The sequence below is a fragment of the Nicotiana tabacum genome, chromosome 23 (genome assembly GCF_000715075.1).
Source record: "Nicotiana tabacum cultivar K326 chromosome 23, ASM71507v2, whole genome shotgun sequence".
Classification (NCBI taxonomy): domain Eukaryota; kingdom Viridiplantae; phylum Streptophyta; class Magnoliopsida; order Solanales; family Solanaceae; genus Nicotiana; species Nicotiana tabacum.
Window position 1 is genome coordinate 15,691,083 of NC_134102.1, and position 26,324 is coordinate 15,717,406.

General features: G+C 37.2%; 1 protein-coding gene across 1 annotated transcript; it reads right to left on the reverse strand.

Moving 5' to 3' along the window:
- Positions 1-1,439: 1,439 nt before the first annotated feature.
- LOC107770294 (MAP3K epsilon protein kinase 1) lies at positions 1,440-23,060 on the reverse strand. The gene is made up of 24 exons (XM_016589588.2): positions 22,638-23,060; positions 21,444-21,578; positions 19,317-19,337; positions 19,089-19,162; positions 18,912-19,002; positions 18,747-18,830; positions 18,096-18,197; positions 16,735-16,866; positions 16,485-16,556; positions 15,847-15,950; positions 15,414-15,504; positions 14,950-15,339; positions 13,836-14,162; positions 13,687-13,731; positions 11,187-11,366; positions 10,991-11,074; positions 10,397-10,488; positions 10,232-10,315; positions 5,687-6,483; positions 5,119-5,507; positions 4,860-4,994; positions 3,316-3,722; positions 2,388-2,502; positions 1,440-1,917 (listed from the first exon to the last, which is right to left on the reverse strand). The coding sequence occupies exons 1-24, from the start codon at positions 22,695-22,697 to the stop codon at positions 1,741-1,743; spliced, it is 4,188 nt and encodes a 1,395-aa protein (XP_016445074.2). The 5' UTR covers positions 22,698-23,060; the 3' UTR covers positions 1,440-1,740.
- Between the last annotated feature and the right edge of the window lie 3,264 nt (positions 23,061-26,324).

A 26,324-nucleotide genomic window follows, 5' to 3' on the forward strand; every position in this document is an offset into this window, starting at 1 on the left:
TCATCTGATAATGAATAATATTATTATTATGTGAATAATAATGTAAGAAATTCTATAATAAATAAAATACACGTTTTATGTTTTAAAATCAAACTCTTACATATCTAATTTCTTATACTAAGAAAGTCCTACATAAATATTAGCTTGAATAATATGTTTATTTTACTAAGGTGTTAAATGTTTAATTTTAAAAAAAGAAATTATATATGTAAGTATACAATATAGATCTTATCTTTATCCTTGAGAAGATTGAGAATTTGTCCGCAGTAGACTCTCGACTCAAAGAAGTTATATTTGTAAGTATTTATATTAAAAATATAATTACTAAAAACAAATTAAAATTACAAGTAAAACATTGCTATGTATTTACTTTAACAAAATTTAAGAGTATAAATATGTTTGAACCAATTTTGGCAAACTTCATTTTACCCGTTGTTGCTACTCCTGCTTCATATATTTTCGATTCGGCGAAGGTCCAAATATACCCCTAGATTTTTTTAAATGGTCTAAGAATATCCCTTGTTATACTATTGGGTTATCTATACCCCTGCAGTCATATTTTGGGTTCAAATACACCCCTCATATAAACAGAAGGACACGTGTCATCGTTCTGTTGTTCAATTCTAAATATCTCCTAATTAATTAAAAAGACTCATTACCCATATCCAAAAAATAATTTTCTAAAGCAATTATTTTTTGTAAAAACTAGAAAAAAATGAATTTTTTACTAAAAACTGAAAGAAAAAAAAACGAAAATATTTTTTTTTCCAGTTTTTACAAAAACAAACTGCAAAAACTGAAAAATATTTTCTAAAACAATATTTTTGTAAAAACTGGAAAAAAAAAACTGAAAAGCAATTTTCTAAAGCAATTAAAAACTGAAAAAAACTGGATTTTTTAAAACTAAAAACTGGAAAAAAAGAAAGAAAATATTTGTTTTTACAGTTTTTACAAAAATATTGCTTTAGAAAATTACTTTTCAGCTTTTGTTTTTTTAGTTTTTACAAAAAATATTGCTTTAAAATTATTTTTCAATTTTTTTAAAGCAATATTTTTCAAAAAACTGAAAAAAATATTTTCGATTTTTTCAGTTTTTTTCAAGAACATTGCTTTAGAAAATTGCTTTTCAGCTTTTTTTCAATTTTTACAAAAACATTATTTTAAAAAATATTTTTCAGTTTTTTTAAAGAAATTTTTTGTTAAAACTGGGAAAAAAAATATTTTCGTTTTTTTCAGTTTTTACAAAAAAATATTGTTTTAGAAAATTGCTTTCCGAGTATGGGTAATAGGTCTTTTTAATTAATTAGGAGATATTTAGAATTGGCTGACAGGACGATAACACGTGTCCCTCCGTTTAAATAAGGGGTATATTTGAACCCTAAGTATGACGGCAAGGGTATAGATAACCCAATAGAATAACGAAGGGTATTCTTAAACCATTTTCAAAAGTACAGGAGTATATTTGGCACTTTGCCGTTAATAGTTATTAGAATAGAAAATAAAACTACTTGCACAAGTCAATAGCTCAGAAAAGAATCAGACTTGCTTACAAACTCGATATAGCCATCTCACTTTTTAGACACTCAGGATATAATTACATTGGAAAGAGAACTGAGGGCTTAAAAAACACCCGAAGCACACCGAATAATGCAAACTAAGAAAAAGGACTAATTACAGACATGAAACCAAGAAAATATACAGCTTGCAAGACAATTAGCAGAGAGGTAGCCATCTGGTAATTTACAAAACTGTATTTATGTGGAGTGCTTTAAGCAGAGAAGTCGCCATCTGTTTCACCAAAACTTGGCCACCGGAACTCTGTCCATCTCTGCGCTCTTCAATCAAATTCTGAAGTTTTTGAGGAAGATCATTCTCCACAATAAGTTGTTTTGGTCGGGGATGGTGCTCATACACAGCCTGGCACCAAAACAGTTTTGAGCAATTCATTAGCAAGTGCTTTACCTAACACTAAGTACCATTCAGGCAGTGACAGTAAACAGAAAGAGTATCAAATTAGCCCAGTGGTGATGCGACTTTTAAGTTACATAGAATAAACAGTAAACATGTGTGAGGTAAAATGGCTACGCAGGATTCAACACAGAATTTCTTGAAAATTGAATCTTGAGAGGACAATAGCATGTCATCTGAAGGAGGTTGCCCAGTCGCAGAGTGACTAGGTAGAAGGATGTTCATCAAGTATATCATATGTCACTTGTTGCTATTGCAACATAGAGCCCCCTCTATAAAATAGAACTGGTCGCGAGAGGCAGAATCAGTGACCAGAAAGTTTCCAACCAGGAAACCAGCGGAGACCATTCAATCCACTGAGACACTCTAGAAAGTCGCAAATACCATAATAGAACCACTCAAAAGCAATAATTTCACACCTTTATCAACTTGAGCAAATTCAGTCGAGCTATAGCATCTCGGTGGTCAAGCCTAGAGACAAGCAATGGTGTTAATCCATTGACAGCGAGAGTTGTATTTATTCGAGACGATTTCCTGCATCAAAATTAACCAGAGATCAACATAAGAATAAACTCATAATTAAATTCCATGAAAAACTATTATTAAAAAAAAAAAAAAAAAAAAAAAGGCCAACAACGCAAATTCAGCATGCAGGACTAGAGTGGACAACCTCTGTTATACTGTATGGGCTTATTAATTACTCATATCATATGAAAAAACACAATTAGGAATTCAAACTAGTGTTACAATGTTGAGAAAGGGCAAAAAGAGGCATTAAGAGTATTGCTCATCTAGTAGGATAGAATCCATTTAGAGACTAACTAATCAAAAACAGCCTCACAGCCAAATAAGCTATGAAATGATATTAGATGTATTAGCTCTATTACATAAGAGTTCATCTACCAGGATCTGGATAAATGTATCTAGGCAGCAGCACTATTTTCCTTCTCTTTTGATAGGTGCATCTTGCCAGCTAAACTACTGCCAAGCCAAAATGGTCAAACTTACCACTATTTTTGCCTTTGTTCCAAGCAACCATGTTTCCAGAAGTCATTCAATTGTAGGCAGATTCATTAACGCAAGTTTAAAAAAGACAAACACGCAACATATGCAGTGGCGGAGCCACTCATTGGCAAGGGGAGTCAATTGACACCCCTTCGTCGGGAAATTATACCGCGTAGATAGGTTAAATATTATATTTTTATGCATATATACTATGTGTTGACTCCCCTTCATTTTTTCATATGCTTATTTATATTTTGACTCCCCTTAGGGAAAATTCTGGCGGAGCCACTGAACATATGCAAGCAGCAAACAGGCAAAGTGAAAACTCGAAAAATGACATACGTGATAATTTTCAAGAAAGGTTCCAGTATGTGCAGAAAATGCTGTTCTGGACAGCATTCGAAGAACTTGACCATTTTCTGTATAGCATCCTTTTTGAGCAAAGCTTGTTCCACTTTCCTGCTTTCGTTGTCATGTGCCAAACAAACAGCAATGGAATCTAATGCTGTGACAGACCAGAGTTCATCTTCAAGTAAGCTCAGGTATACATCAAGTCCACCATGAGCACGAAGTTGCTCTCTTGAATTACGTGACGCATGAGCCATATCACATAGAAGAGGTAATGCATATTGTTTCAACGGAGAACTGGTCATGATAAAATGCATCAAGTGTGGAATAATTCCATTTTCCGCAGCTTGCTCCTGTCTTCTCTTATTGATCTTGCAGAGGTTGAACAATGCATGGAGAACCTGCAGCAAGGAAAAAAGCAAGAAAAAGTCCATGAGCATAGACTTAGATATCACAACTAGGAATATACGCTGAGCAGTTACCTTACAGTGAATGTGTAAGCTTTAATTAGTTATTAAAAAAGAAAAAAATACTAAGAATATACCTATATTATTGTCACTTGACCGCGGTGGGTTTGAGAGGGGTGGGGGTCAAGGCAAATAAAGAATCAAGGCACCGTCATATTCGATATTATACAAGAACCACCATTGGGGTAATTTACTTCTTGTTGTTACACTAACATTAGGTTCCCGTATGAATAAGTGGGAGATTTAGAGAAAATCTAGTTTTAGAGACATAATTTGCATTAAAAGACAGGTTACTTGCTAGCATTGAAATGTAAGGGGACCAAATAGAGTGGACTATACAGAGGTTTAATGTTGCTGACCCCAATTAGTTTGGGATTGGAGTCTTATTTTGTTGATAGATAGTTTATTATATTCCAAGGACTAAGGCAAGACACAATATCAAAACTAAAAAGTTGTAAAGAAAAGCAACTGCTAGTGCAAACTGCAGAAACTCTCAAAATCCTGCACTTCCACTAAATGATTTTGTTCTGTTATAAGAGATCAGAGCATTCGAAGTTCCATCAGAACAGCCATTTACAACTGACGAACAAGCGGACAATCTCCAACCAAATGATAACAAGAAGTGACAAGGCCAGGCGTATAACATGGTCCCTCTTCAAGAAAAAACCAAATAATAAAGTTCACACCCTCAATTGCAAACATAGACTAAACAGAGTGAAATTTATACAAATAAGCTTCTCAAATTGAATTATTCGCACTTCGTAACAAACCTTAATTACAGCAATAGGCATTTTATGGATCAAAGAGAATTTTCACAAAGATTATAGGAAAAAATATTGAGATAATACGGAGTTCTAGTTTTGTTGTTTATATTTCACTGAGTGAGCACAATATTTTGCTAAGGATCACAGAAGTAAAGAGCAGTGAACTGCGAAACAATAAACTTAGCACTCCAAATCCTAATTTATCATGTACATGAATGATGCATCCAATTCGTAATTTGGTTTCGTTGTAAAAACATATGCATCACCATGCTCTCTGGTTAACCGATGAATTAAATGCTTAAATTACCTCATGATGTATTTGGGACACAAGAGGACCCTCTTTGAGATCAAGATTGGGTATCAAATACTTGATTGCATCTGCTCTCTGGAGATGTTCTAAGCAGTGTGGGTCTGTTGAAAGGTGATTAATGCATTTCAATAGCTGCAAAAAAAAAAAAGGAAAAAAAGGAACCGTCATGAGCATAGTTGTCGTCATGAGCATAGTTATGTCATAATAATTTTAAAAAAAAAGCATTGCTGGGCAGAAATTTTTACTAGAAAAGTACCTTAAGAAGAATAGGGGGCTCTATCTTATTAAACATCTGAAAAAGACGGCTGAGCAAACTTTGGCTGCACATGAAGGATTTTACAGTTGTGTCTGCTGCAGAAAACTCAAGCAGAAGGTCTGCTACCTTTTCCAAGTATTCCCTAGCAGCATCAGCATTCCAGGGCGACACCATGTGTGAAAGTATTCCAGATGATGCTGCACTTCCTGGTCTAGCATTTAACACTCCAGAGCCGGACAATACACCTGACGCAGTCTGTGATGCAAGTCCAGAAGTTGAAGCAATTCCATCAGTAGAAGCTGCCCCTCCAACTTTCTTAGTGGCAGCTTTATGTGGACTTCTAGGCAATGACTCCAGGTTAGTATTTTCCCTTCCACGTCCAGAAACCTCTGTTCAGCCATTTAGAGAAGATGAAAATAAGAGTGCTGGATGGTAATCAAAAGACAATGCCTTGTAAAAAAAGGAGTATTACAAACACTTCAATTCTTACCAAATTCCAATAGGAGGCAGGAAAGTTTGCAATTTAAAAAGCAAAGGCAACAAATGAAACAAGCAGCTGAATCATTACCTGCAAATTCAGCCATCAAAAAGTCCAAACCATTTGTTTTCTTTTCATTAGATGCATGCAGAAGAGGGAGTATGCTCTCATGCTTCTCCAGTCCAGGAAGATTGTGAACATATTCAAGCTGACCCGAAAAATGGCGAGATGGGGGTTCCTTCTCCAACAAACTAAGAAGGGGCCGTACATTCTCTTGCGGAGTAGCTGTTGAAGCAGGAAATCCATATGATGCCCTGTCAGTCGATATTCTACTTGTATTGCCACCTCTTTGCTGCCTAAGGTCAATCTCAGCTCGAGAGAGATCATTTTTGTATCTGTCTAGGCTTTCTCGATCTCTAGAAACAGATGTTCCATCTGGAAATCTTGATGGACCTGAAGCTTCCACTGTAGCATTACTTGACCGAGGCCTCTCAAAATCCTGTCGAAAAAATGGAGAATCTGGTGAATGTGAAGCTGAAGTACGTGAAGGTTCCTGCATTCCAGCTGGCAAAACACGCTCTCCATTCTTAATCTTAAGCATATCTGGCTGATCAGTTCCATAAGGGGGCATTTCAGTCTGCATAAATGAAGAATTGCCAGGGTCAAGTGGCCCGGACCGTGGTCGGGGTGCCAATCCATCAGGAGGGAACCCACCTCCACCAGATGCAGAAGCTAAACGAGCTGCTTCATTCAAGCTGTAGAGAGTGTTGATGAGCCTGAGAAGAATTCCATTTTTAGCAGCTATGCGGCAAAAATCATTTCTAGGAGTAGATCGCTGAAGCTTAAACACCTGCCACATGCCATCTATAGCCATGTGAACCATTTCCCTGCATGCATTTTGGGAGGGGAGACTTTAGCAAATATTATTTGCATAACAGTTAAATGAAGCTAGTTGATTTTAAGATGCTAATTAATCACGCCTAGTAATTTAGGTCTTCCTGTTTTCTATCTAAACTAAAGAAAAGCTAAAGAGAAAGAAAAAAGGCAAAGTGGAAAAGGAGAAGATAGGATGGGGTTCATAGAGATTATCCATTATTTATAGCATTCCCATCCTATCAGCATCTGGATGGCCAAATTCATAAAAGTTCTAGTGTCTTTGTAAGATATAAGATGTGAGGTTTAGGTAAAGCATAACTTGGGAATTTCTTTGAATGCAAGTTAGTTACTTCCCATTTGTGTATCAACATGCATAGTTACACAAAATGGGAAGTAACTAGCTTTCAAAAAAAAATTCAAGTTTTGTTTTACATAAACCCCACATCTTTTATTTTAAACAAAGACACTAGAAATAGAGAGAATTCGGCAATCCAAATGTTTAAGCACAGCCATTTATTTTAAAGAAAAACAGTTACACCTAGCCCCAATATTATCTCTGGTAGAACCAAAATTCATTTAGGAAGCACTCAATGACCGAAAGAACCATAAAATGCAATGCAGGTTAAAGATGGCCTGATACTACAACTACTACAACTATGCCTCAATCCCAAGAAGTTGGAGTCAGCTATGAATCTGCACTGTGCATTCCACTCCATGTAAGCTCATAGCAGACCAATATTTATCAAAGCCAGCTTGATATGGAAACAAAAAAAATTGTAATGGCCCCTCTTAATCAATTCACTGAAAAAACAAGCCACTGTCAGATTTTACAAACACTCACGACTGAGAAAGACCCAAGTTAATCCCAGAAACTGAAACTTGGCACTAAACAAACCCTTTATAATATCCAAAAAAGTGTAGGAATGCTCCTGATTCCAAATATATCTTATATATTCTCCACCCGTCAGTTTGTGAATGTCAGCTGATTTTATGACTCGCATAATATAACCAAAGGTGCAAGCTAGGCCAGTTCCATACGGTCCCAGGTTAAAAATGCACGTAAAATGAATAAAGATTTTTCTTTTACCCCATAAGAGCTCTACTTGAAGATTGTTAGCATTCCTCTTTCAGAGCTTCTATCAGTCAAAAGCATGAACACACTTTGTCCAATTCTGAATAATATGTATCTGTTGACGAAAAGGAACAACAGGGGGAGGGGGTGAAACAGGAAAGGCAAAAGTCTCATTTAGTTGATTGATATTCTTCATGCTTTTGGACTGACTGACTCGGTTTCTTTTGCAGCCCTATCATCTGAGAGCATTGAGAACCTACGAGATGCTCCATCAAAGGAAATCGAAGGGCAACATCAGCAAGATATCCTTGATTTCTGGTGTCCAACATGAACCTGCAAACAATCTGATATTCTTTTGATTCTGAGGATAGTAGGATATGAAACCAGTGGTGAAGTTTCTTACTCTGGAGCATACCTTTTTCTTTTTTGTCTTTTTTTATAAGTAATTGGTAATACCAGTTACGTAATATGATGCTCTGAGTCAATGCTATAAAACTACGCGAACTGAAGTTACATTTTCAACTTTGCCAAAAAGTTTCATAAAGCTTCCTAAATCATTTCTTTCTAATTGATTGCAAAAGTTTTCTAAAACATTTGGCTTTCTGCTTGTGCATGGTCGACTTTCTCTCCTTTGAAACACCTCCAATTTCTTTCCTTCCAAATGTCCCAAAAATACATAAAATCATTCTATCTTACACTCCATACTGGTAGGAGCTCAAAGACAGAATGTTGTATCACCAATTCAACCCCGACTAGTAGCAGGAACATACTACAAGCATCTGTATTCCTTTTACAATGCACGATGAAATGGTCTACAGAATCAACTTCTTCCTCAGATAAGGTAACAGATGCTGCATAGTACTTTCCATATCTTCTGCAAACGGTCCATTGGGCAAACAGCCTCATGTGCTGCTGTCAAGCTAAGGACAGCAACTTTGAGAGGAGCTTTGCTTTCCACATATATCCACATAGATTGCAGATGCCTTCTTCTACTTTCATTACCAACGGGAATAGAAAGGTCTCGGTGTGAACTTTCCGTTATTTTCTCCCAGCCATAGTAAAGCATCGCATTATTGTCTTAGGTTTTCAAGACCTTGAGAAGGTAGTAGCTGCATTATTCATGAAACCTCCCATGCATGTCTAAATACTTTTCCACTTACACCAGAAAGGGTACATTAACAAAAAATAGGTAAAGATGTTACTAACCACAGTATTAACCACATGAAGTCAAACTGTTTGTCACTCGTTTGACAAACCTCCAAAAGACATTACTAACAGTACTTAAGCTATATTTTTAGTGGCGATTATTAGAAAAATGGGTTGTGCTGATAAAACCTCCAAAAGACAGATGTCTGTTCATGATGCCAATTGTTTCTCTATGTGTTTGAGCCACATCTCAAACTGACTTTTCTCTATATTTGCTTCAAATTGTAAAAAGTCCAGGGAGTGGTTGGTAGAAACCCAATCTCACACTCCAGTGGTTGTGAACTTTCCGTTATTTTCTCCCAGCCATAGTAAAGCATCGCATTATTGTCTTAGGTTTTCAAGACCTTGAGAAGGTAGTAGCTGCATTATTCATGAAACCTCCCATGCATGTCTAAATACTTTTCCACTTACACCAGAAAGGGTACATTAACAAAAAATAGGTAAAGATGTTACTAACCACAGTATTAACCACATGAAGTCAAACTGTTTGTCACTCGTTTGACAAACCTCCAAAAGACATTACTAACAGTACTTAAGCTATATTTTTAGTGGCGATTATTAGAAAAATGGGTTGTGCTGATAAAACCTCCAAAAGACAGATGTCTGTTCATGATGCCAATTGTTTCTCTATGTGTTTGAGCCACATCTCAAACTGACTTTTGTCTATATTTGCTTCAAATTGTAAAAAGTCCAGGGAGTGGTTGGTAGAAACCCAATCTCACACTCCAGTATGCTTGCCATACTAACTATTTTCTTGGTCCAACTCCCCCCCTCCCCCCCAAAATATAAATTTTACCCAAGTCTGTCTGGAGCCTAATATTGCCCCAAAAGTAGCAAGGTCACTCTCAGAGATAACACTGGTTATCGATATCTCATCAAACAATTGTATGATCTGCTCATACTTCAAGAACATTGCAAACGCTCTTACCCTGTTGAATCACATCCACCCATAGAAAAAATTGAAATAGGACTATTTATTGGAGTCACTATATTAAATGCCAACCACACTTAAATCAGGGTGACGCTGCTATCTGAACTCAGGTCTTTTTCAACTACCTACTATCTCGGTCCCTGATTGAAAATATCCAGGTCATGACACTTCTTAAAGAATTTCTTTCTTTTAAAAATAAATAGTTTTGTGTAGCCTCAAAAGCAATTTTGCAATTCTTGAAGGTGAATTACTAAAATCTCCAACACAATTATATCTGCAGTTAAATGCTTTAACACTTCGATTAACTCCAAACTCATTTGTAATTAACAAAATTCTCTTCCAACAATGAACAAAATCGAAATGTAGATTTCCACACTCCACAATAGGCAAAGTTCCAATATATGCATTAGATGGCACTCTTGCAGACCAAAATAATTGTACAAGAGAAACTACATTCATTTAAAGTCAAATATTTGAAGTGAAGAAAACATGAGCTACGACATCTCGTCCGTTAATGAAATGCTCTAATCAAAAGATATAGAAGACAAACCTATATTTGGCATAATCAGCTTCTAAAAAGCCCACAAGAACAGGTATTCCACGGTTAGCAATAAACATTTGCAACGTCAAGGAGCTGTAAACAAAGCAATCATCAGTTAAGGTGTGCAATTTTTCATGTCATCAACACAAAAACCCAGAGCCATAATCTCTATACCTCGACTGACAAAGCTGCTGAAAGAAGCAAGCTGCTTCCATACGAATTTCTCGAGGACGATCGGGGGCAGCAAAACTCATTACGACAGGGATCTACGAGACAATTAAACAATACAAGTTGAGAAAAGTTATGCCCCAGTATCAAGAAAACTATTGTTTGCAGCATTTACTTTCAGAATTACTAAACATTTATTTTATCAATATTTAAAGTAGAACCAGAAGTTTAACTGTAAGTAACACTTACAAGGCCAACAAGACGAGCATTTTATTGGGAATATGTGTTATCTTTAACATAAATACAAGTTGAGAAAAATGGTTTAGCCCCAGTATCAATAAAACCATTGTTTGCAGTCTTTACTTTTCAAAATTATTAAAATTTACTTACAAATTTCTTTTGTTTCTAGTTTCTTTTTGGTGTACCCATGAGTTTCCTATTAGTTTAGAAGATTGGGTTTATGTTGTCGAGAACCAAGTTTTGGTGTAGGTTCTCTATTTTTTGGTATATGGCTTGTATACACCCCCATTTCTTAACAAAAGACATTTATTTACAAATATTCAAAGTACAATCAGAAGAATAAATGCTAGTAACACTTACAAGGCCAACGAGACAAGCATTTTCTTGGGAATCCGTGTTATCTTGAATAATCAGGTTTAGTACTTGCAGCACTGAACAGATGACCTGAAAAATGAAAGCACATTAGTCCACGGATTAACCGGAAATAAATCTGCTACAGCTTGTTGAATGTGCATAGAGATTGAAGTACTAATGCGATCACACCATAAAGACATACACGAGTTTTGGGAACCTCAAGTAACTCCATTAGAGGAAGCAAACCGTGCTGGGTGACAAAGACAAGCTTCTGGTCTGGCCGTTGATGAAAGAATGCTATTAACTTCTGACAAGCTGATACAATAACATCTTCTGATTCATCTGTTCTTAAAGATGATACCAACTTGCTGAATTCTACAGCCTGCCAATATGATACGTTCCAAAATATCCGTGAGTCAGGTTTTTCATTTATCTTGTCTAGAAATTCATGTCACTTAACGGAGATAGAACTTACGTAACGGTCAGTGCAAATAAAGCATATAGAAAAGGTATATAAACTAGAGATTACAGGATTATACACAGAGGAAAATTATCTTATACTTCTCTGGCACAAGCTAAAAATCCCTATTACAGGCTATTGGCTGCACTCTCTTTTGAGTGTAAGCTCCCCATACCCCCTCCCTTCTCTTCCCCTGTTATCGTAGCTTTGGTTGCAAATAGTTAGTTACTAAGATCTGATTATGAGTTATTAAATGGTAAGATGAATAAAACTTCCAGATAAAACCTTCCAGCAACGTAAATATTCTTTTTTCAATTGGAAAGAAAGACAATCTCACAAGATGATTCATTCATTGCAAAAGAAGGAAATGAGACGAACTCTATACATTAGCAAATCAGAAAACATAATTTTCAAGAATGTGGAAGAAAAGTGTTATATGTATGCTCTAATGTAGATTGTGCCTGGTACTGGTTTGTCAAACCTAAAACTTTAGCAACCAAAGAAAACTTTATTTGCAATCATTGTGCATCTAACAAAGAGACCCCGGTGAGATGGAAAATAAAACAATTGGCACAGTGCTGCTAAAGAAAGGATATTTTGCTGTGTTGAAAATATACTTATAAACCTCCATTTTTAATAAAGAAAGAGATATTTTTTAAATTTTTTTTATAAACCTCCATAATCTTAACAGTTGATTTTCTTCGTCAAAGAAAAACATAGAAAAACGGTAGCAACCAAGGAATTTATCAAGCAGATGGGTTCTCAATTTTGCTTTCAGAAGAGATAAAAGGGAAGAGATTGTATAATTATTGCTTCAGAATCAGCTCATAAATAACATGCAGATTTTTATGGTATCAGTACTCCAGGATAAGATTTTATCAACTGTTTTACAATACAATGCTGTCAAAGAGTTTGAGGACAAAATATTACTTGAATGATGTAGAGACATAAAAACCATTTTTTAAATAGTGTTTTTGATTCTCTTCCTACATATGTGATGTCTCTTTGTTCTGTTTGCCTGTCAAGATTGAGAAAAGAATTGATAAGCTTGGGAGGAATTTCCTGTGGCAACGCAACAAGGAGAGGAGAACCTTCAACTTGGTGAAATGGAAGACTGTAACTAAAGACAAGAAAGAAGATGGTTTGGACATTAAAGATCTCAGACAACAAAAAAGATGCTTGTAAATGAAGTAACTTTGGAGGTTTAATGAAGAGATGGACTCACTGTGGGTGAATGTAATTAAAAACAAGTATGGTGTTGACGGATAATGGCGGTCCAGTATGTTAGAACACCCTTTGAAGTTTCTGTTTGGATGGCCATCGGATCACTTTGGCCTTGCTTTACGGCCAAAATTGGATTTAAAGTTGGCAATGGTAGAAGCATTGCCATTTGGATAGATGATTGGGCTGGTAATGGCCCTTTGATGAACTTATTCTCTGATTTGTTTCCCTTAGCAGTAAACAAAACTTCATCACTACCTGATTACAGAATCAATGGGGTTTGGAGCATAAACTTCAGAAGGAATTTTAATGATTGGGAGGTAACGAGGACTGCTCAATTTATTAATCTGTTGAGCATGGTTCTGCAGCTATTAGAAACAAAAGATAGCATTACATGGAGGCCCAGTTGCAAAGGAGTGTTCTCTGTACAAGGATCCGATAAAGGTGGACTATTTAGCGAAGCCTTGGCTATGGAAAAAAATTTGGAGGTCCAAAGCTCCAATCAAGGTTTGCTTGCTTCACATGGATAGTGAGCAATGAAGCTCGTCTCACACATGCGAATCTGCAAAAGAGGGGGAGTCCTAACTAGGAAATGTGTTCTCTGTGGAAGTCAAGCAGAGAGTACCTGTCATTTGCTTTTGCATTGTCATGTTACTGCACAATTATGGCATTTGTATATGAATATGATTGGGCTGCAGTGGGCTATGCCAAGGACAACAGATGACCTTTTGAGGAGATGGACAGAAAGGGAGCTAGGAAGAGGAAGCTTCTTTGGTGGGATACTATACCTGCTTGCATATGGTGGACTATATGGAACTAGAGAAATAGAAGATGCTTTAAAGATAGTGTCAACTCCATTCACAAGATAACGGCAAACTGTACATTTTCTTTTTGCTTTTGCTGTAGACTGGAATATGTAAATGAGGCTGAAATAGTGCTACAGGTTTACCTTAACTTTTCAAAAAGACAAAGGTCAAGGCGTCCACACACAAATAAGTCAAGAAAACATGTCTACGAGTACCTGAAGGTGAAAAAGATTTTCTGTCGGCAATTTATCATCAAAGCCCTGAAAAAGCATCCAAAAAATAAAGAATTAAGATAATGAGAGGAGAAAGACAGTCAGGTATAAAGAATATGCATAAACCAAGCAAAAAGAATAAGCACACATACTAAACCATCCATGTCTATTACATCCTCCTTCAACACACCCATCATGATGCTGAGTAAATCACCACCATTTGCTGGTCCTGATTCACTCTCCATTTGTTTCTTAGCAATTGTGGCCCTCAACTTTGTTGCCAAATCATTCTTTCCAGTTTCGGAAACTGCATTGCTTTGAGCGATTTGTGAAGATGATGAAGAAAGAGAAACTTCAGCAGCGCGATTCTCCAGGTTTTTCTCCAATGGATGAAACAGATCATCCAAAGAAGCATCACCAGGGGGGTCACTAAATCTGCTCAGTTCATTTCCTCGCGGAACTACTGATGTCTTCACAGCCTTCACGAATTTTCAGATAAGAATAGATACGAATATGATTCAGCATAAAATAACAAGCAGTTAAATAGACGACACAAGAACATTGAGTAACGTTTGATGCAGCGCAAAAGACATAAAGGAGCAAAGAAACACAAGCAGGGTTGAGCTTCAAAATAGATCAGAGATGATCTTGGGAAAAAAAATCAATCCACTAATAGTAACAAGCGTGAGATAAACGTACATAACATGGATGAAATTATAGAAACAAAAACAAGTGAATACCCCGACACCAGAGATAAATATTCTTTTCTAAATTAGAACTCTGAGCTCAGGCAGGACATGTACTTACCGACCTCTTCCTATAAACTACTATTCATAAAAGTTAGTCACACCAACACAGTTCCACCAATTAGACTTGATAACTGACATCAAAATCATCCCATTTGCATAGATAACATACAACAAAAGAAAAGGTCATAATTGGATTAAACCTACAACACAAGAGGCTGTGTAAAAGTTATCATCTCCAGCTTATGACAGCTAAATACTAAAGACTTGTTTACTAATTTTCTAACATTGAAAAAGAAGGATCTTGTTCAGCAAGCAGCAAAAAGAAAATAGGAATTATAAGCATATCCTCTACATTTTTTCTCAAAGAAGTGAATTTATTGATATGCATTCAATAGATGCAAAAAAGAACACCTCATCAAAAGTACATTTCAAGCAAAAAACATTAGGAATCCTGTAGTGATTTCTTTGGCAATGACATTGAGAAATCAAAAATAAGAATTATAAGCATAAACTTTACCTTTCTAGGACTATGATCTGGGTTCTTTTGTCCAGAACTGGATGATGCAGAATAAGCATTAATGCCACGTCCTTTTTCTTCAACCTTCTTACCTACATTATTTCCACCCTTGGATTGACTAGATTCAAGCTCACCGTTTGCAAGAACTTTCTCAGGCTCAACCAAGTCTGTTGAACTTTGAAGCATTGATTCATTATTCACAGCCAATCCATCAGCACAGCTTTGAATAGGAAACTTCTCATGGATTGCTAAAGTTGGAACTTGATCTGACGTAAATTGATCTTCAATATTATCAGTTCTTCCTTCTAAGTGATTACTAGTTGAGCCATCAACCTCTTCTGACTTGCTAATCTCCGAGACTTCAGGTGATGCCAACACTGAACAAGATTCCTGGATTCGGAGAGTATCACTATATTGCTTAATTGATATTTTCATCATATTAAAGAAACTCCAAAGAAAAATACTTTTGCTTTGTCCGAAGAAGAGCTTCCAGCAGCACCCTTATCATCTTCATTCGATGCATCTGTATCAGCCGATCCATCTTCTTCTATATTTCTAAAAGATAATAAATGCAAGAAAAATATGGTGTGGATCAAAAAACTATACCGTCAAGAACGGATATTTAGGGGGAAACCCAGAGGAAAAGTACTAGACTAATGATGACTAGGAGTGTTTTACAATCCCCGGGGCTCGGTCTAGTGGCCCGATCGCAGCCCCCGATGTGTGGATTGAACGCAAGTCATGGGTTCTAACCCTAACACAGATAAGAACCTGGTGTTTAAGTGTAAAGAGTAGAGGGGCGGGCCCATTATCCACTGTGTCTCGAACTGTGTGCCACTGACCCTCGGAGATTTCTCAGTTATCAAAGAAAAACTAAGAGTACATTACAAAATCTACCTTATCGTCCCACTATGACGGAGTGAGGACTGCAAAGCACGCCTTGAGTTTTGTATCCATGGATGTGAAAGTAGTGTCTTAGCATCAGGCCTTTGTCTAGCATCCTGAAACACGCTAATCTATAGTTACCAAAATCTATTGGAGTAGTCAAGGGCTAAACTAGCGAGAAGACAAAATCATAAAAATTATCAATCTCCAAGGTATCTAAAGCTTCAAATTTCCATTTAACAAAATGTTTGGATGGATTTCTGCAACTACATTAATGTCAGAAAATGTAGTTGAAGATTCTCCTCATTACTTTACAACATCAACCATGCCTGCCAAAAAAGCCTCATATTGTTCATCCTGCCCGCCTCCAAATTTTGACAATATTATAGAACTCCATTACTTTAAAAATGCCAATTATATAGAGGCCGGTGAACTTGTAGTTCTATTAGATCCACGTCCAATATCAGACTATTTTCATCCTTTGAGCATTATAAATGTGAGAGTAAACAACTTAGGTCATGTCACCTGTAACTTCTCATATCTTCCCAATCCAAACGCACAGCAGTCTCCCTTTTGCCTCATTAAACCAATAAACTAGAAAATATCAAGTACCAAGACTTAATTGATGCAGGATTAATATATTCTATTACCTTCTTAAAACACTGGCGAAGAAAATCAGTGATAGCAGGAGAAAGGCTGTCTGGAATTGGGGGATTATCATCCTGGAAATAGATAAGGATCCATTAAATCGATGAAGATCGTAAAAGCAGCCCTTAACCACTCAGTAGCATTTTATTCGAGCTAGTGGAATAAGGAATATCACCACTACCTTAATTCAAAATATTATCCTCATCTTCCTCATACGTAAAGACAAAAAGACATAGCATAACTAAAACTCACCTGTACAATCCGAAAGAGAGCAGGCATGGGCTGAAGATCATAGTACGGAGGTACACAAGTAAGAAGTTCTATAACTGTACAGCCAACACTCCAGATGTCAGATGCAGCACATACTCCCGACATTTCAATCACCTGAAACACCAGAAAGCATTAAGGAAAGATCTTCTAGGTGCAAGTTTCTGCTATCACTAATATAACCAGCAGAATATTTCAACAAATCCCATTCTCTTCCTTTTTCTAACCAGAAAACTGTCCATTCAAACTATTTGCTTTTTGGGTGGTTTAGCATTCTTTTCCAGAAGAAGAAAGTCTACTTTCAGATTTTTTAATTATTTTGGAACTCACTGGGAGTTAAATGGCCCATGTCAAACAACAATGCTGATTTATTGAAAAGCTGGATCAGGGCAGGTTCAGAGAGAAGAAAGATAACATGGTGGAACACTATACCAGCTTGAATCTGGTGGACTGTTTGGAAAAAGAGGAACTTGAGATGCTTTGAAGATGAGCACAATCACATCCGGAGGATAGAGGTCAGCGGCACTTTTTGTTTTACTGTTGGTGTAGAATGGAACTGGCAAATGAAGCTGAATCTATTCTACAGCTCCTAGAATCCCTATACATTTAGACAGGGCTATACTTTTGTCTTCTTACTTTTGGCACAACGTACATAATTCCAGCAGAGTCTTTTTTTTTAATAAGTGATCGAAGATTTATAAATACTTGCAGTAAGCCAGTGCTAAAAGACATAATTACAAAATGTGCAGTTCCACTATTGTATCTAGAAATCCAACTTCATCAAGTACAATAAGCAGGTTGAACCAAAAAGCTTGCAAACATATACATCTTTGTTTAAGGCTATGTATGTTTCTCCTGTTGCCTTCAAAAATTCTTCTATTTCTTTCAAGCCAAACAGTCCACCAAATGGCTTGAGGAATGGTATTCCAAGTCTTCTGCGATTTCTTGTGCAATCCCTCTTAGTACTGTTTATGAGTAAAAACTTACCATTTCAATTCCAGCACATTCTCAGTGATGCCTAAGAGTAAAACCTTACCATTTCAAAAGAAAAGTCTACTTTCAACACATCACATTGACATGCTGAATTATGCCTTTTAAAAGGTGGCTTCTTACAACGGTAAAATAAGTCAAGCTAAGATACTCAAAGCTTTTAGTTGTACTTGATTTCCTTCTAAGGAACAACATGTGCATGATAATATACAAGATAGAAATCTCAGCTAAGCAACAGCTAGTCGATAACTAATTCAAAGAAAGTTCTCTTCCCTTTCAGAGGTGAATAACAGGCAAGAAAGAAAAACAAAATGTCAATCCAAATATAGACACCACGCAAAATAAGTTTTCAACACCTCAGGTGCCATCCAATATGGTGTTCCAACAACTGAGTGTGTATTAACATCTGCCTCTGTCAATTTTGTTGCAACGCCAAAATCAGCAAGTTTCACTAAACCCTGCAAACAAAAATTATCAAGAAAAAAAATATTAGGAAAGGCAAACACACACATCAGCAAAAGTTTACTTGAGCTGAATTTATAATCTAAATGAGAATGGATGGTAACAATGAGATTGGAAATGCAAGTAATTAGCCATGCAGTTATAGAACTCATGAAACTTCTTTCTCCTAAACAAGGGACAAAAGAAATCAGATAATAGCACAATGAGAAAATAACTAGTTACTCCAGTCATCTCATTTTATGTGGTGGGGTTCGGAATACGAAGGTCAAACTACTTAATTTTCAGTCTGAATTCGGATATAGATTCTTTGAGTTTTTTAAGTAAAAAATTTCGAATTGTGGAACTACGTAAAAAGAACTACTAGTCCCTATAGTTAATAAATCGAAATATTTATTTAAAAAAATTAGAAAATTGTGGTCAAAGAAACAACAAAACCTTTCTCTGACGACCCAAATAGTAATAAAGCCACAAAAAATGGAACAAAGAGAGTAGGAATTTCCCTGCATGAATGTAGCAAAATCAGAAAAGGGGGTGCGATTAAAAACCTCTTTAGTTGTCAATATATTTGCACCCTTGATATCCCTATGAATTACACCTTGCTCATGTAGATAAACCAACCCTTCCAATACCTACGACAGAACAGAGCCATCAAAAACTGAAACTTCCACATCTAATCTGAGAGACACCTAATTTGGCACTCAATATGAAACCTGAGAGATGTAAACAGCAACCAAAGATTCTGGAAAAGGCCCAAATTTGTTTGGCTTGACAATGTTGGCAAGTGAACCATTCTCTACATACCTTTAAAGAAGTATCAGAATTTCAATTAGTTAGTCTCTTTCAGAAATAAAGCAAAAAAATATGAAAATATGTTTCAGCTCACTCACTCAAGAATTATGAAAAGATGAGTCTTTGTCTTTAAGGATCCAAGATACTTCACAATGTTTTTGTGGTTCAAATTCTGGAGAACAAAAGAAAATATGATCACACAGGTTTAATTGTCCTTACTGAAAAGTATACCTTCAGGTGCATTCTATTTTCCTTTTGTTTCTTTCTCCCCCTTGGGAGGGTTGGGGAATGCTATGATCAGGACAAAAGAGGTAAGAGATCTTTACCTTAAGCAAATCAATCTCTTGCTGTGACATTAATGCATCCGACCAAGTATAGCATCCAAAGAAAAGAACAACTCGTAAGTCACATTAAGTCAAGAACATAATACAATTCATCAAATGACACAATGCACATATCAGTAATTATCATACATTAATTTAACACAACCAAATGTTACGGATGATTTGTCAGAAAAACATACTGGAGACAATAAGGAAGACCAACACTAATTGGGAGATCCTATTTTTGGCAAGTATTTTCATTATAGTAACTTCGTTTCTGGTAAGAAATTCTATTTTGGCAAGCATTTTCAGTATAGTAAGAGTCATTAACTTGTAATTTTGTTTCCAATAAGAGATTCCATTCTTCTAAGAGTCATTAACTAGTAATTTTGTTTCTAATAAGAGATTCTATTTTTCTAAGTATTTTCACTATGAAAGAAGATTTTAATTTTAATCCTTAACTGTAGCTTTCCTATTTTTCCCATGTGATATCTACTTAAGAGAATGTTCGGAGGAAATAAAAGTCAAGCATTATTTCTATCAAACAATACAAAGGTTTAATAGCCAAAAATTTTAAAGTACTTATTTTTTCAAAAAAAAAAAAGAATCTTTTTGGGTGGTTAAAGGTATTAATCATCTTAGAAAAATAATAAGCAATTCTACGTATTAGCACAGGCAGTTCTTCTAGTACAGGAAGAAGTAGAACTTTGTAATTTCTCCTTAAAAGTAAAAGGAAAAGTAGAAAAAGTAATTTTTTCAAGACAAAAATATATTTAGGAAACTTCATATTTACCAAATTACCTCTTATCAATTTAACCATTTGTTTCTCAAACTATATGTACCAAAAATTAAGAAGTTATATAAGATGTGGACTATTATTACTTCTGATGAAGAAATAAATGCTTTAACATAGGGCTCAACCGGGTTCTAACATGTCCACTACTATTACTTTGGTTTAACAATATTTATATTGATTAAAAATCCTGATGTACTTTGTGATTTTGTCTTCTACATTTAATTAAATAAAATTGAAAACTTAATTAGGATGATTCATAATAAATATTAAAATAATTTATCTATTTAAATAATATTATTGTAAAGTAAATGTGAGTTCCATTGCCATTCCTCAGTCTCTTCAAGAGGCAGAAGCCAGGAAGAATAAGGTTGGAGAACAGGAGAAGAAAATATCCCTGTGATTCGACCCCTAACCGGGAGACCTGACAACTTGGTCCCACAACCAATCACTATCGGCAATTCCAACACAAAGAGGAGTTTAGGGATCTGTTTCAGGAAGTGCCGGCATTAACAAAGCAAGAGTGGCATAATTTACATCCAGGAGGGAGAAGTGAATCACGCCAACTGAATCTGAATTAGGAAATCAGCAGCTGCAATTGTCACCACAACTGCAGGAAATCTTCTACGGGACCAATAGGAACCATAGCAAGGAATCAGATGTGGGAATTGGTAGCAATAACAACTACAAAAAATCATCAGAACCGAGTTGCCAATTGATTAGAACGGCCAACAGGTCTGGGGGCTGGGAGTGGTGCCAGAGCAAGGAAAAGGAAGCTCAACACTAACCAAGTCCATCTGCACTTGCAAGCAATCATTGTTCAGAAAAGAAAAGGTAGTCATCCTAACATCAATTCATCAATGACGGAAATACACAAGTACAATAGTTAAAGTACTGTCCAAGAGGATTAAATCTATTTCAAGGTTCGATTTTTCGCTTTAGATCAGCAACCACATAGCCATTGTTGTGTTTGTCTTAGTATAAACAACACATAATCTTCTTCCTAGCCAGCTGGATTTAGGAACAAATTTCCCAGATTGTGGGTGCGCGCTTGCAGTAACACGAAGAAAGACAGGAGCCCCAACAAAATAATTATAGTACTAACTACTAACAGTAACCCTGATTGTAAATATTTATGCAACTGGCTGTAATTCCAACTTTATATCAAAGGATATCAGTAGCAAAAGCTGGGTTATCAAGAAAACTGAGCAAATTGATTCCCATAGATGCATATTTGCAGACACAATGTACATGTGTTAACACACGAAGTTGAAAAAAATCAGGACTTCTATTTTTTTCCTCTTTAGTAAACAATTAGCTAAGAAGTGACGATGTACCATAATGATGTTGAGATCCTCCTGAGCAATATTCTCTAAAGAGACTTGCTTAATTGCAACAAAGTCTCCATTTTCCAAATCCAGACCTTTATAGACTCGACCATAAGCTCCCTTCCCAATCTCATCTCCAAGCATCTTCAATCCACAAAGACAATTATCAATCAGTCAATCGAACAGCTATGCCTCAATTCCGAAAAGAGCAACAAAATTTGCTTTGAACTCAAATATAGACAAACATAGAACACATATATTAAACTAAGATATATACTACTTTGTTTAGACCTTCACAATTTTTGAGCATTAATAGCTCAGCAGAAAAATTCCAAAACCCTGACATGCCCGAGACAAAAAGCAACAAAATTTTCCCCTAATAATCCATACCACTAAATATTTCAACCCATAATCTCATTTTTTGTTGTTTGATGACAGAGGCGTCCAACCAACTTGCACACACTTCGACTATTTCACCGAGTATCTGCTACTCCCACCAGCACAAGTATCGGGTAAACTCTCCCACTTTGGCTTAGACAGATGAGAAGAAATCACCGAGTGTTCTTTGCCTCCGCTGGTTGGGTGGCATAATCTCACTTAATTAGAAAATGCAAGGAAGCTTAAAAAGATTGAAACTTTAATTCTAGTTTGCGTTTCTTCAGAGCATACTAGTACTCGAAATGAAGAGGAGCCTTGGAGCAACGGTAAAGTTATCTCTGTGTTAACTATAGGTTACGGTTTCGAGCCGTAGAAGTAGCCACTAATGCTTGCATTAGGGTAGGATGTCTACATCACACCTCTTGGGGTGCGGCCCTTTCCCGGACCCTGCATAAGTGCGGGATGCTTTGTGCACCGAGCTGCCCTTTATACAAGTACTCGAAATATAGCAACTAAATGAATAACAACAGCAACAACAACAATTATGATTTGGTCACAAACAAGTTGAGGCCGACTATATGGATCTTCACTGACCATGTCATTCTATTTAAACTCATCTCATGCCAACATACGCAATCTCATGCCAATATTATGCAAATACAAATGATAAACAGTATTAGAAGTTCTCTGTATAAGAAAAACCTGAAAAATAGAGACAGAGGTAAACATATACATATGAACAAAAATTAAAATGTTTATGTATATAACAACTAACACTAAATTCTCAATATGTATGTCAAATACATAAGGTGAATAAATCATTACATATTTGTTATCGAGGGTTTTGGATTTGTGGAACGCAGCATTTGCCATTTGCCTAGACATTTCTGTTCGAATTTATCTCTTCTCCTTTCTTCCCCCACCCACCCCCCTCAAATGCGTTTTTTCAATGAATGAGGGAATGGGTTCTCGAAGTTCTATAATTGCTTCATGAAATCGAAGGAAACAGAAAGATAAGATCTCCGGCGGCGGTGAATCGATCGGAAGTTTGAGAATTGAAGAGCTCCGACGGGCCCTGCGTAAAGAAAGAGAGAAAGGGAAAAAGGTTTTGAGCCGGGCTGTGGAAGGCCCGAATGGGCCGAAAATGAATTGGTACGTTTGTTCAAATGACCGGCGATGACTGATAAAAAGTACAACTCGATAGACTATAAATATTAGTATTTGGATTTTGGAGGACAGTTATGTCTCGGTTGGAACTTTTGAATATTTCCCTTTATGGAATTTTCTTTTTTATCGGGGAAAATGATGTTTTGTCTTCGAGTTATGGCTTTATTCCAATTTTAGGTCCTCCGAGCCTTACGAGAAGCTCTAACTCCAAATAGCTATTTGATCAGTAATTTTTCACTTAGCATATTCAAGATCTATCATGTATTATTTTTTGTTAGCCTAAGTGATCTCTAGTTGACCGCTTATGAGTTATTTCTAGGATCGTTCTTTTATAAAGTTAGATATTGTGGCAAAATCATGGATCGCTTATATTTTACCTAGAAATTGTTTATATACTATTTATGATCGCCTAAGTGATATCCGGTTAATCACTTAACAGCTTAACAGTTATTACCATGATCGTCTTTTACAAAGCGGGAGATCTCGGCAAAATCATATATCGCATATGTCACTGTTTACCCTAAAAACGGACAACAATTAAATTTATAAGTGGTTTTAAGGATACGTGGATTTATTCAATACAAACGGCAAAGATTGCTAGAATGAATAGATAAGAGATGTAATAAATTATCAAACCGCTTGAAAATAAAGGGGGGATGATTCTGGACTCGAGGGCAGCCTCAATAAGGTATCCATATTCGATCCTGGGCTTATAATAATGAAACATTGATCAACAAACGTAAGAGCTCTGAATAAAAGAAAGATAATAGTACATTGCATTGGTATGCGTGTTACAATATCCTCAATGAATAATCAGACCCCCCCCACCCTTTATATAGTAGGGAGTCCTACTCTAGGTACAATTTTATAAAAGGTAAAAAATCTTTTGTTTAACTAATCACCGGATTTTCGCCGGTACGGGTCGAGATCCACGCCGCGATATCCGACTGGTCACGGATATCACGGCCTCCTGTTAATCATGTTCGGTTGCCCAATAATGCTCTCTGAATTCTTTTAAGATTTGGACCGATACCAGGGTCACGGCCCCGATATTCTTGAGGGCGGGCATCGTGCTCCCAGAACCTGTGTCAATGAGTCCCTTACCTCGATTTCGGCTCCTTGTCATCACGTCCCTTACTCAATTTATTTTATCGGAAACTGGATCGTCTCATGGGTCTAGTTTCACCCGTATACAGATAGTTCCCTCGTTTCTTGGAGAGTAAGTTTTACACACACGACGAGGAACGACATGAGTTCTTCGATCTCTTCTCCAACACGATGTGACATAAAATGACAAAGAAACTAAAACGTTCAGTCAGTCATGTCATAATGATCCCCAACGCGTGTCAGTCGTCGGCATGCCGCTTCTGGATGCGAAACGGCGTGAAGCCCCTATAAATACCCCTTATTTCGTTCATTTTCTACTTTTGACCAAGTTTCTACCTTCGATCCTTCAAGATATCACTACTTTCATTCATCCTTCAATATTCTTACCTTCGTTCTTCACATTGCAACCTTTCTTTTACCCATTATTTAAAGCCAATGTGCTTGATTTTATTAGCCAGTTCTCACTCTTTATCTCCTCATTCTCCTTCATACTTTCAAACCTTCTTATCCAAATAAAATGGCAAAGACTTCCAAGGCCATTCCCCAGCAAGATGCTCCTTCTTCTTCGCAGCCGACCACTAAAGTCGAGGAGACCCCCCCTGATGTGGTCGCTCTCGAGAGGTCCGCTCCGGGCGCGGCCACTAATGAACCTGCAGCCGAGCCCCCCTTGAAAATGTTCGTCCCTGGGAGGTGTTCGATTAACGATGACTTTAAGGTCGAAAAGCCCTATTTGGTTCAAGGCCAATGCGAGGCGATGTCACGGTATATCTGCTCCATTACTGAGGCCATTCTTCCTACAGTTCAAAAGGACTAAGGCTGGGCGGATAAGGATGTAGTGATTCCCGGGCCCGACGACTACATCACTGCCCATGTTGAGGGATATTTGAGTGTTTACACTTATCCCTTTACATTGAGCCCAATGGACCTGGTCATCTTGAACTTTTGCAGGAGGTACGACGTATGCCTCGACCAAATCGACCCATCGATGTGGAGGATCGTGATCCTCTACCGATTCTTTGTGAACAAAATTGACTCACGTACACTCACCATCAATCATCTACTATGCTTGTACAATCTCCGAATTTTTTGGGGGAGGGTGGGCTAATAAAGCTTGTTCGTCGGGCCAGCAAAGCCCTATTTTCAAGTACCGACGAGAATCGAGATCGGGTTTGGCAAGGACGCTTTGTCCGAGTGAGGACCGCTGACCTGATACCTGCCGAGTGGAGGTCGTTCCCTGAGAAGTGGAACGTATTGCGTAAGTATAACTAATTTAAAATAATGATTTTATGTTTATCTTCTCTTTTCTCATCGGTGCTTGTTGTGGTGCAGCCCCTCGCTCGAGTCCCAAACGCCATTCCTCGGCTCAAGGAGTAGATAGGATGCATTTGTTCGTAGATTCCTTATGTCGAACACTCGTGGAGTGACCTCTCGAAGGGCCGCTGGGAGGCCCGTTCTCACGGTAAAATTCCTCTCTCCGAGAATGTATCACTAGACTTTCTTTTTCAATACTATGTCCTCATTGCTTCTCTTCTTTTTTGCAGGTCGGTCTAAGACCATAGAGCTTTAGGCCCTTGGTAGGGGGCAAAGATCTGCCTGCTGGTCCTTCTGCTTTGGGGCATCCCGGAGCCGCAACAAGAGAGAAGTAAAGGAAGAGGGACGAGCCCGAGGAGAAGGTTTGCTCGTAAGCCAAATGAAAGCTACAGCTCCCGAGTGCTTGACTCGGAATTACTCTATCGGCTCAGGGACGAGCCGGAGGAGGAAGAACTTTTTGTGGCCTATTAGTCGTCTGTCCCCGAGGAACGAATGACAGCCGACTCAACCTCCCTGGAAAACTTCTCAGGGTTGGGTGACCTATAGGTGACGAAGAAGAGGTTGGTGGGCCAAGCTCGAGTCCGAGGTTGGTCAACCGGTTCCCCGCTCCAAGCATGGATCCTGGCTGGAAGCGATCAGTTGTTATCACCGTCTTGGAGGATGCACAGGTTCTTTCCTCTCCTATCGGGGTAGCTAGCTACCTCCGATGCCTGGTAACCAAAGAAGACCAGGCGAAAATGAACGAGGTGGATGTACCATGCTTGTTCAATGAAGCACAACAGGCGCTGAACTGGGTAAAGTGCTATTACACTCTTGTATCTTCGAATTCAGTTTTTGGTGACTTCAATGCCTTTTCTTTTTCACCTTTTGCATGCCTCGGTGCTCCACCATGAAACCTTTATCCGATACCGGGATGAGCTTAGCCAA